The sequence below is a fragment of the Pimephales promelas genome, chromosome 19, assembly GCF_988280905.1.
Source record: "Pimephales promelas chromosome 19, fPimPro1.hap1.1, whole genome shotgun sequence".
Classification (NCBI taxonomy): domain Eukaryota; kingdom Metazoa; phylum Chordata; class Actinopteri; order Cypriniformes; family Leuciscidae; genus Pimephales; species Pimephales promelas.
This window is the reverse complement of record NC_142787.1, coordinates 15,522,069-15,534,197: the sequence shown is the minus strand read 5'-3', so window position 1 is coordinate 15,534,197 and position 12,129 is coordinate 15,522,069. Positions and strand designations below refer to the sequence as shown.

Below are 12,129 nucleotides of genomic sequence, written 5' to 3'. Positions count from 1 at the left end.
ACACACACACACACACACACACACACACACACACACACACACACATTAAAAAAACTTAGAGATTTGGGTCCATGAAATTGACATGATAACATCATATAATTGAATAACCCTACCATCTGAATATTATTGCACTACAATGTTACAGAACAATGTTTTTTTTTTCCAATCTTCTATTGTCTGTCTATCAGCACGAACCAGTCTGGTCATTCTCCTCTGACCTCTGGCATCAAGGCATTTTCGGCCAGAGAGCTGCTGTTCACTGGATAGATTTTTCTGACCATTCTCTGTAAAATGGTTAGAGATGATTGTGTGTGAAAAGCCCAGTAGATCAGCAGTTTCTGAAATACTCAAGCCAGCCCGTCTGGTACCAACAACCATGTTCAAAGCCACTTAAATCACATTTCTTCCCTATTCTGATGCTCAGTTTGAACTTCAACAGTTCATTTTGACCATGCTTAAATGCATTGAGTTGCTGCCATTTTATTGGAGGATTAGATGTGTGTGTTACCGAGCAGTTGAACAGGTTAAGTGGCCAAAAGAGGGTTACTGATACGATGAGCTTTATATACATAAAATAAAATCTCTTACATTCACCCATTTAGATACCTATATTTCATTGAGTGTAGAACATAGACAATTATGTGTTGGTGGTATTAAACACAAAACTAACTGACAACATATGTTTAGATTGGCCATTTGTAACGTTTCTAGTATAATGTTATAAATAATTAAAAAAGCATTAATTGATGTATTTTTAAGACAACATACCTTCAAAACATTACATAAAATATAATAAATTAAATATTAGGATGCTTGTTACAAGATGAGATGACTTTTCCATGGTTTTTACTGTTAAAGCGTTAAAGCGCCATTGCTATAAATAATACCTTTTTAAAATAAAATTAATGTTTTTTCTTAAATAAAAAATTTTTTTGTCTGCCTCAAGTTTGCATTCATGAGAATGTGATGTAATTCTACCATCTTTAAGTCATTCTACTGTGTGGTTCCTCTGAGACAATGGGACAGAAACACTATCTAGGTGATATCTTATGTAACATGTGATAAGCAAATCTAAATCAATAAAGCCGCAGCACTGCTGCTTGCCTTCTGTCATCGGGGTTCTAAATATAGCGGGGATCATATTTTATCATGACCCCGTACTCTGTGAAGGAAGGCCTTTGTTCTTTGTTCTGTATATTCTGGTTAGCTTAGCTTTAGTGTGTGTGTGTGTGTGTGTGTGTGTGTGTGTGTGTGTGTTTGTTGTCCTCAATAAAAGCACATGACTGAGTCAAAACACACACAATGTCCTGGGAAGAGGAACACACCACGAGAAAAAGAGAGCGAGACTAGTGATGCTTGAAAATAGAGGAGATGAAAGAGTTTAAGATGACAAAAGTAACTTAATCATATTTATAAATGCAGTTATTTATTTTTTTAAAGCATCTGTCCTTCATCTCCTCAGACAAGCATTGCTATTTTCTAATATCTGTGGAGGACCTGTTTGTTTGGATTGCACTTTTAAATGCTATTTTATGACACTTATCCAAAAAAATGGTCAAATTTTCAGATATATTTAGTACATTTTGTGTAAAATAAGTGTTAATTATAGTCAGTAATGTTGAATAGCTCTCTCAATCTCAAATATGTTATATTATTTTATATTTGTATTATTTCAATGTATTTCTTTGACTTCACTAAAAGTTTGGGGTCAAAGAAATCTTTAAAGAAATTAATACTTTTATTCAACAAGGATGCATTAAATTCATCAAAGGTATACAGTTAAGATATTTATAGTGTTACAAAAGAGTTCTATTTTGAATAAATGTTGTTTTTTTAATCTTTGTATCTGTCAAAGAGAAAATTATGACGGTTTCCACAAAAACAGTTTTTAACATTGATAATTATAACAAATGTTTCTTGAGCAGCAAATCAGCATATTATAATGATTTCTGAAGGATCATGTGATACGGAAGACTGAAGTAATGATGCTGAAAATTCAACTTTGCATCGCTGAAATAAATGATATTTTAAATTATATTAAAATTGAAAACATTTTTTTGGTCATATTTCACAACATTACTGTTGTTACTGTATTTTGGGTCAAATGTAGCCTTTGTGTACCCTGTAAATCCAGAGTTCTCGCGAGAGCACAAATGAATTTGCTCAGAGAGTTACTCTAGCATTGAGTAATGATGCTCATTAACTATGCCCTTGTATCCGAGCTGCACCAATCACATCAGGTTATCTGATATAGGCGGGCCAGAGGCTAGATGATGACAGAGCTGCGACGTCATAGTAACCAAGTCATAGTAAACATTGAAAGATGGCTATGGATGAACTCCAGTTGTTTGAAACTACTCACTCCATTAGTTTGTACTCTGATAAAATCCTAGTATTAGCCTCCAATGTCCTTAATAAAATAAGTTAAAAAAATCATGAAGGAGTGCTCTATTCATTTATTATGGTTTTGCAATTATAACTGTGGTAAACTTGGCAGAAATATTAGGATCAGGTTCGACAGTCAGATACTTTAAAGACTAGTTTTTAAAACCTCAGATGAGCCCAGAATTCATTCAGCGCCTCTGATTCAGTGTGTGTGTGAGAGAGAGAGAGAGAGAGAGAGAGAGAGAGAGTAGCACAGATCTTTTATCCTGGAGAGATCTGCAGTATGCTGAGAGCTGAAGGCTCTTTGAAGAGCACACGAGAAGAGAGAGACTGAAATGAAGCATGTGGATTCACTTAAAGATAATTAAGAGAAATTTGAAAAAGTAAAATGCTTGGTTTGTTTATTGACGCAGCCATCAAACACTTTATGATCTCTCTATCACTACTGACCATCACATCATTTTACTGCACTCGTCATTCCTTAAAGTTGAACGCCTCGGTTATGTATGGTAACCCTCGTTCCCCGAGGAGGGAACAGAGACGTCTTGTCGGAAGTGTTTCCAAAGTATTGGGACCACACTAGGGAGACAAATTGCCTTCGAGTGAATTAAAATGAGCCAATAAATATTGGCATGCAGGACTTGCATTCCATGCCCCGCCTGCCAGTGTGATTATAAAGAGGAAGCGAGTGCACACACATATGCTTTCCGCTAAGGAGCCGGACGGTGTCCAGTCCTCCGCGAAGGTACAGCAAGCATGGCGACGGCATGGCCCGAGGGATGGGAGCATACTCAGCAAGGACGACAGAACGGGTCTGTCGAGGGAAAGACAGTGCTAACCTGGAGGGTAGCTGGAACATGGAAGAAATGGGTCACTGTAGGGACCATTGTTAAGGCCACCCAGTCTAATAACAACTCCTAAGAAAGGTAATAGACCTCTCGTAGAAGGTAGATACTCGCTTTTTGCTCCGTTGGTTCCCCAACAAACGGCTAACCTCATTAGTTCCTTCATCACACCTCCGGCACCAGGCGAGGTAGATCGCCCGGCATCGGAGGGGTGATGGAGGAACTCACGATGTTAGCCATTTTTGGGGTAACCAATGGAGCAAAACACGCGTGTATCCGGCCCATAGGGCGAGAATGCCGTAGCAAGCCGATATGACCTAATTCGCACTACTGGCCGTAGCGAGTACACAGGAGGAAACAGGTTCAACATGTAAGCTATAAAATCTAGCGAGCTTGTTTGGTGTCACCCAACCCGCAGCTCTACTGATGTCTGTCCTTGCGCCAGTGGCCAGGAGGAGGCGACACTCCTAGTAGAGTGTGCCATCAACCAGGGTGGGCAAGGCACGTCCTGGTACTCATAAGCCCGGACGTTAGCATCCACTAGCCAGTAACTTCTGCTTGGAGACAGCCTTCCCCTTCTGCTGGCCTCCGTAACAGACGAAGAGCTGCTCTGAGTTCTTAAAGCTTTGCGTTCTGTCAACGTAACAACGTAGAGCGCGTATGGGAGAGAGAAAAGCTAGGGCTGGGTCTGCCTCCTCCGGGGGCAGCGCTTGCAGGTGCACTACCTGATCTACAAACGGAGTGGAACCTTGGGCACATATCCGAACCAGGGTCTCAGAACAACGTGAGAAAGACCTGGTCCGAACTCCAGGCACGATTCGTCGACCAAGAAAACCTGCAGATCCCCTGGCCTCTTGAAAGCCAACAGGAGAGCTGTCTTCATAGACAAGATATTTAACTCCGTATTTAAGGGCTCTAAAGGGGGCCTCTGGAGAAACCAATCGTCAAGCCGAGAAGGTTCAGGACTGCCCGGCTGCCCGGGCAAGCATAAGAGTAATTTCCGGGTCTGGCTTGGAGCACGCTACACAGCCGAGGGGGGCAGCCCAAGCTGACTCTTTTCCCTCCGCAGCGATCGACATCTGGTCCTGCGGAGGAGCCCCGAAGGAAACATGCTCCAGCATGCTCCTCCAAGGGCTCCAATGGCAGTGATGCAGAGGAGTGGGAAGCCCGCGGAGGATAACTGCAGCAACACAGCAGGGAAACTGCAAAGCCTATTTGAAAAAAAAAAGCTGCAGCTGGTACCCGGGAGACCTCGAAGATCGCTGAAGCGCCATCACACCAACACAGAGGTCTCGGAGAAAACAGCAGACTCATTGAGGGTGAAGATAAATTACCAATCTTGAAGCTCATCCACTCAGAGGACACAACCGGTCAGCTCCGAGCATAAGCTAAAAGCATATGTGTGTGTCCGCTCACTTCCGCTTTATACCCGCACTGGCATGCGGACCACGGAATGCAAGTCCTGCATGCCAATATACATTTGCTCGTTTTAATTCACTCGAAGGCAAGCGTTTAATTCTTCCCAGCGTGATCCCAATTCTGTGACGAATCCCAATTCTTCCGACGAAACGTAGGAGTTCCCGAACGAAAGGGAACTATGTCTTTTTTATGGTAAAAATTGAATATAGCAGTATTTATTATAAATGATCATCCTTGTCTTTGTGCCATTGTGTCATCCTTGTCATTGTGTCCTTGTAACGTTTAATCAAAATACCTTCCCCTCCCTCTTACAGCGACATCTCTTCTCTTTTCTGATGATGTGTTTACTGCAAGACAACATGTCACTCACATGAAATTGACCAATAGCAAACCACAACCATCCATCAATTCCTGATAGACAAAATCAAGTCGACGGCTAAATCTTTTCTCAAGAAGCCGTTTCACTCGGAATATACGTCATGGTGAATATGCCTGTCTCCATAGTACAAAGCCCTCCACGTGACATGCGGGAAAAATATATTAACAATTCGTTACTAATTTGTTCCCTCAGTTTAAGTAAATGTGTGCACTATAAATTGTTCCCTCATTTTACTAAATCGTTGCCACATTGTAATAACATAATGCCTTGGTGTAGTTAAATTAAAACGAAGGAACTAATTAGTACAACACAGCCATGATTTACTAAAATCAAGGGAACGAATTATATTGTGTGCACGATTTAGTACAACGTTGAAAAAAAAATTATATTGTGCGCATTAATTACTTAAAACAAGGGCCACAATTTACTAAAACAAGAGAACAAATTATTAATTTGTAGCCATGATATATATATATTTGTTTTTTCTTGTATGTCAGGTGTGTGGCTCCGTACAATAGGAAAGAAAAGACGACTTCAATCACAACGTCTGTGCCATGGTGACATTAAAACACTGCGGTAAACTGCCGGTTCGACCTAAGATGTGAGTTTGGGACTGGATGCCAAGAAAGCAAAGTGTGCCGCACAAGTCCTGAAAATAAAGCCAAAATGTTTTGATCAGGTGGCTGAATCCAGTATAGGTCATAAACCCCACTCTCTGACAGTAAATCTGCGTCATAGATTAAGCTAATTGCTGAAAGTTTTCTGTGCTATTTATGATTAGTATTAGGGGATAGAATATTCAGTTTGTACAGTATAAAAATCATTATGTCAATGGAATGTCCTAGGAATACCCGTGTGTGTATAGTCACAAGAATTGAAGATCTTGACTGTAGATGACCTCTTAATGGGCAAATGAACATGAAACATGCACGACTGAAGCAAATTTATGCTCTCCCATTCACAAAAGAGTGAAAGAGAGCAGAAGTTTTCTCAAGTAAATTGATTTTATTTTTAAAATCAAAACAAAGAATTCAGTGTTGCAGTGTATCTAAATGTTGTGTATATAAATATTAATCCTCATTTCTTTATTCTTCTTCATTTACATTTCATTTATTAACTCCTAAAAAAATGGTGGCCTGTTTCAACCCATGGTTGGGTCAAATATGGACGAACCCAACCGTTGGTAGAATTTTTTGATAGCCCAACGGTTGGGTTAGTATATATATTTTACCCAACCATGGGTTGAAACCACTCAGCATTTTTTAGAGTGTAGTGATTTTGATCTGCATTTAGCCTGTGAAGGCTTTTTGTACATGTGTGTTTGTGCGTGAGTGTGAGTGTGTGATTCCTGCTGAGAGGCTTATGTGTTGTGTTAAAGTGGATGACGCAGGAAGCTTTGAGCCACCTGCTCTCTGTCATTGTAACAATGCTGCCTTACCATTTGGACAACGCTATAAAAAACAACCTTTTACTTTTTTGAAAATCTACATCATATCCGTCGACTGCTGTTCGAAGTGTTAGAAGCTCTGGTTAAAAACCATTCTCTAATCAGCTGGATAACACAGTTGGATTGGAGTTCATGCTGATCAGGATGGCTATGTCTGTCTTGCGAAGACATCAACATTATTTCAACCTGTGAAACATTATTTCTTCGGGGGACTGACTTTGTTTGTCTTAGTTTGCGTAATGGTTGTACTGATGGACATTCAAGCACATGTGCAAACAATGCGTGATTAAAAACAGGCTAAGCATGTCAGAATGTTGCTCCAAGGCTCTGAGATGGTAAAACCGGATACAGTCTTTAATTTGTTGCCGTTTGTAGCCTCATTTCAACAAAACGTACCTGTTTTTCTCAATCTGTCCCAGGTGTCTGCTGCAGAAGAACGTTTAGGGCCGATGCGACTGACCCAGGAGCCCATTCAGGTAGAGTCCTAATGTTTAATCAATGTGTGTTTGCTGGAAAATGAATGCCTGTGCATTCAAAAGTTTGGAGTCAGTAAGTTTTTTTCTTAATTTTTTGAAAGAAGTCTTTTATGCTTATTAAGGCTGCATTCGTGTGATAAAACAATATTAATATTACAGTAATATATAGATAATATATTAATTAAAATGTTCTAATATAATGTATTTTAAAATGTAATTTATTCCTGTGATGCAAAGTTGAATTTTCAGCACTCCAGTCTTCACTCTTCAGTATAACATAATCCTTCAGAAATAATTCTAATTTGCTGATTTTCTATTGAAGAAATTTTTATCAATGTTGAAACTGGTTGTGCTGCTTAATATTGTTATGGAAACCATGATACTTTTTTCCGGATTTTTTGATGAATAGAAAATTCAAAACAGTATTTATTTAAAAGTGAAATCTTTTGTAACTGTAACGTCGTTATTGTCACTTTTGATCAATTTAAGGTGTCCTTGCTAAATAAAAGTATTAATTTCTCAGCCCAATACCCAGCCCAAACTTTTGAATGGAAGGATATTTATTGCCTTTTTTAAGTGGGGTTCTCAAAGGGGGGTTTGTGACCCATAAAAGTTTGGTTCAACTTGAAGAAATTACAACAGAAATATATTACATTTCATAGGACCTGTTATTGTAAACATATAAAAATATATAAGTTGTTAAATTTTTATGAATTCATTTGATTAGACATGCTTATTGATTATTACAATTAAATTAAGTTAAATTTAAACTTCATATGACCCTAAACATGTAATTTTTGTTAAACTTTTAAGTTATCGTTGATAGATTGAATATGCAGTTTAGTTTTAATTGATTATGCATGCTTTATAATTACGATAATATAAGTTTTTGCAAGCAAATATAATATAATAATAATAATAATAAATATAGCTGCGAGCAGCGATGGCGGGCCCAAGCCGGTGGCACCGCAACCCCGGTTCCTTTAGTTACCTAAAGGCACCGGGGTGGCGGTGTCGCAGGCTTTAGCCCTTTCATGATTAAATGAAATGTTAAAACAGCTTGCCATACTCTATCTGTCGTTTCGACTAGTCACAATTACATTACAGATATCTTAAATGATAATACAAACTATTCAAAATGTAATTAAGACTAGTCACTTTTGTCAAAAGGTGGCGTGTTGATATCTACAATGTTAATTCCGGATAGGCAAACTTAGCTTTTAAATGTTAAAAGGGCTTGCCATATAGGGACGTACAGTAGGCTCAGAGAGAGGCTCACCATATTCAAACCAAAATATCTGACTTCCTCTTGATCCAAACTAATGACTTTGAATTAGAAAGTTGTCCGGCTTGAGGAGTAAAATGTATATACCGATTTTTGTAACTGTAGATAAAACTAACAACGCCACTTTTGTCAAAAGGTGGCGCTATTTAGTCCCTGCACCATGCCCGTTTCTGAAACTTTGCACATGTCTACTGGCTAATAAATGTGATGTTTCTGTTGATTTTCATGCAATTTCAAGCATGCTAAGAGTCTCAAAAGCATCCTAAAATAATTTCAAAGTTTGATGCGTTGCCACGGCAACAGTATCAGATATATCAAGAATTCATTCTCAGGTCTTCATCTGCCATGTATTTACATTATACAGATGAAGTTTGAAGCAAATCGGGTCAAAATAAAAGGATGATTTTAAAGCATTTGGAAAGTGACACACTTCCTGCTGCCAGTTGGTGGCGCTATAACTTTGACTCACAATAGTCACATCCATGTGATCGGCCTCTTACAGCGAACACACTGCTGAAGTTTCATCAAGATCAGTTAATGTATGCTGAAGTTATGACACACTTCCTGTTTCACGTTTCTCGCCATAATTTTATTTCCTCGCCACGGCCAAACCGTTCGAGATATCAAAAATCCCCTCGCAAAATTTCATCCTCAGTTTCTTGACTTCATGCACACCGAGTTTGGTTGTGATTGGTAAACACATGCCTTGTGATTTGATGTATTTCTCCTAGGACAATTATTCAAACAACCCATAATTCATAATTCATAAATAACTTCCATTTGAACTGTCATAAAACTTAGAGCACGAAAGTTGTTTGGCCTGATGTGATCTTTAATTGTACCGAGTTTCATATTAATTCATGCAAGTGTGTTTGATTTATGGACAAATTTTTGAATCCCAGTCCAGGGGGCGCTGTCGAGCCGCCCTGCCACGCCCGGTTACCAGCTTCAGCCCGGCCCTGATGGCCATGGGTTCTGACCCGTGTGCAAAGTTTCAAGAGTTTTAGAGGATGTTAAGGCCCCCGAAAATGCCAGAGAAGTTGCACACAGCAAATAAAGGGTTAAAATTAACCTGACAGGCGCCCCTCCTCTCACTCACACAGAGAGACACTGAGAGACTGGCAAAATTCTGAGATTTTCTCTACATTCAAACAAACATATCTGACTTTCTGTGGGTCCTAGCTAATGAGTGTCAATTAGAAAGTTGTCCGGCTCGAGGAGTACAATATACATACTGATTTTTGTAACTGTAGATAAAACTAACAACCCCACTTTTGTCAAAAGGTGGCGCTACTGAGCCCTCACCACACCCGTTTCTGAAACGTTGCACATGTCTACTGGCTAATAAATGTGATGTGTCTGTCGAATTTCATGCAATTTGAAGCATGCTAAGAGTCTCAAAAGCATCCTAAAAGAATGGTAAAGTTTGATGCGTTGCCACGGCAACAGTTTCAAAGATATCAAGAATCCATTTACAGGTCTTCATCTGCCATGTATTTGCATTATACAGATGAAGTTTGAAGCAAATCGAGTTAAAATTAGAGGGTGATTTCAAAGCATTTTGAAAATGACACACTTCCTGCTGCCAGTTGGTGGCGCTATAACTTTGACTCACAATAGTCACATCCATGTGATCGTCCTCTTACAGCGAACACACTGCTGAAGTTTTATCAAGATCGGTTGATGTGTGCTGAAGTTATGATACACTTCCTGTTTCACGTTTCTCGCCATAATTTTGTTTCCTCGCCACGGCCAAACCGTTCGAGATATCAAAAATCCCCTCGCAAACTTTCATCCTCAATGTCTTGACTTCACGCTGACCGAGTTTCGTCGAATTTGGATCAAAGCTCTAGGAGGAGTATTAAAAATTCCATTGCGAGTGTTTTACGAACAACCCTAAATAGCCGACTTCCTGTTGGGCTGGGGTAAAAAGTAAAAGCACGAGGTATAGATGAAACGATGAGAACAACATGTGTACCGAGTTTCATATTATTACATGCAAGCGTGTTTGATTTATGGACCAAGTGTTCGGACCCCGTTCCAGGGGGCGCTGTCTAGCCCCCCTGCCACGCCCGGGTACCATCTTCAGCCCGGCCCTGATGGCCGCGGGTTCTGACCCGTGTGCAAAGTTTCAAGAGTTTTTGAGCATGTTAAGGGCCCCAAAAGTGCCCGAATAGTCGTATAAATAATAATAATAATAATAAATATAGCTGCGAGCAGCGATGGCGGGCCCAAGCCGGTGGCACCGCAACCCCGGTTCCTTTAGTTACCTAAAGGCACCCGGGTAGCGGTGCCGAAGGCTTTGGCCCTTTTATGATTAAATGTTAAAACGGCTTGCCATACTCTGTCATTTCGACTAGTCACAATTATGTTACAGATGTCTTAAATGATAATACAAACTATCCAAAATGTAATTACGAATAGACAGAAAGACGTTGTTGATATCTACAATGTTAATTCCGGGCAGGCAAACTTAGCTTTTACATGTTAAAAGGGCTTGCCATACAGGGACGTAGGCTCAGAGAGAGGCTCACCATATTCAAACCAAAATATCTGACTTCCTCTTGGTCCGAGCTAATGACTATGTATTAGAAAGTTGTCCGGCTTGAGGAGTACAATGTATATACCGATTTTTGTAACTGTAGATAAAACTAACAACCCCACTTTTGTCAAAAGGTGGCGCTATTTAGTCCTTGCACATTGCCCGTTTCTGAAACTTTGCACATGTCTACTGGCTAATAAATGTGATGTATCTGTTGAGTTTCAAGCAATTTCAATTTCAATTTGACTGTTGAAAAGAAGTGCGCCGATTAGATACTCAGGATCGGTATCGGCTCTGACACTGCCATCTTTGACGAGGCTGATTCAAATTCTATATTGTGCATATATACTATTCTGTTAGGCACAAAGGCACAAAAACTTTCTAAAGTACCATAAAGTTTTTGTGTACTGTATTATTAGTGTTCTGAAGCTATTATGTGATATAGAAATTAATATTTAAGTCATTAAATTCAAGAACACAAACTTTTCCCTCTCTGCGCCTGTCAGTCATTCTCCATTCAGCATTCAAACAGCACGTCACATTCGGTTACAGTCAATGATGAAACGATCTTCAATGATTCAATGTTAATCCTATTATACTGGATCTTTAAGATAAAGGTCTAAAGGTCTATATTTTCGAATGAAGAAACTTTTTCTTGCTGGACTTTATTGCTGTAACTTAATCGTGTTACTTTCTACCGGGTGTCGGACGCTGTCGGTTAGATCACAACACTAGAGTCAGAGCACTATAATTGTTCTTCACGCACACAGTAACTGAAATTTAAAACCTTTAAAAGAAAAGGCTCAATAAACTATTGCATAGATAGATAATGTATAATACACTGTTCATAAATATGTATTTCCTTTGTGCTTTGAACTTTTCAATACGGACTCAATGCGCTGTAACTTCATGTGGCTTCAAGCACATCATTCTCCGCTCGGGATGCACATAAGTGCTTTGTGCTGCACCGTATTGGAGCCGTAATATCATAATGCAGTGACGTAATGACAGATTATTAATTGCCTTTCAATTATATGTTGCTTTATAGCAGCCATGGCTATATTTTTTTTTTATGATTTTTGTTATCTTGTTTTTCATGAATGTATTTTTCAAAAATAAGAGCAATGTGTATTATCTATTATTAATATGGTTTATAATAGCATTTTTGTCATAGATTATGACAAAGTAATCATATGATCCACCAGCGAGGAACCAGCAGAACAGAGTGAACATCCTTTCTGTTTAGTTCAATCCTACTTAATAGGAATTTATTTAAAATGCTCGCTCTACTCCACACCATTAATGTCTTGTGCGGACATCCGTATCTCGACTTTCGGTTTTAAGTAAGCGA

At 39.2% G+C, this 12,129-nt stretch overlaps 1 protein-coding gene across 3 annotated transcripts in view; it reads left to right on the top strand.

Annotated features, from left to right (window-relative positions):
- pde8b (phosphodiesterase 8B) overlaps positions 1 to 12,129 on the top strand; it is a 112,758-nt gene that overhangs the window by 25,086 nt on the left and 75,543 nt on the right. For 2 of the 3 annotated variants that reach the window (XM_089123897.1, XM_089123896.1), the window contains exon 2: positions 6,895 to 6,951. In XM_089123897.1, coding sequence (XP_088980023.1) covers positions 6,895 to 6,951 — 57 coding nt within the window. Of the gene's footprint in view, positions 1 to 6,415; positions 6,811 to 6,894; positions 6,952 to 12,129 lie in introns of those variants that run through there. The other variant, XM_089123898.1, reaches the window with a different exon arrangement.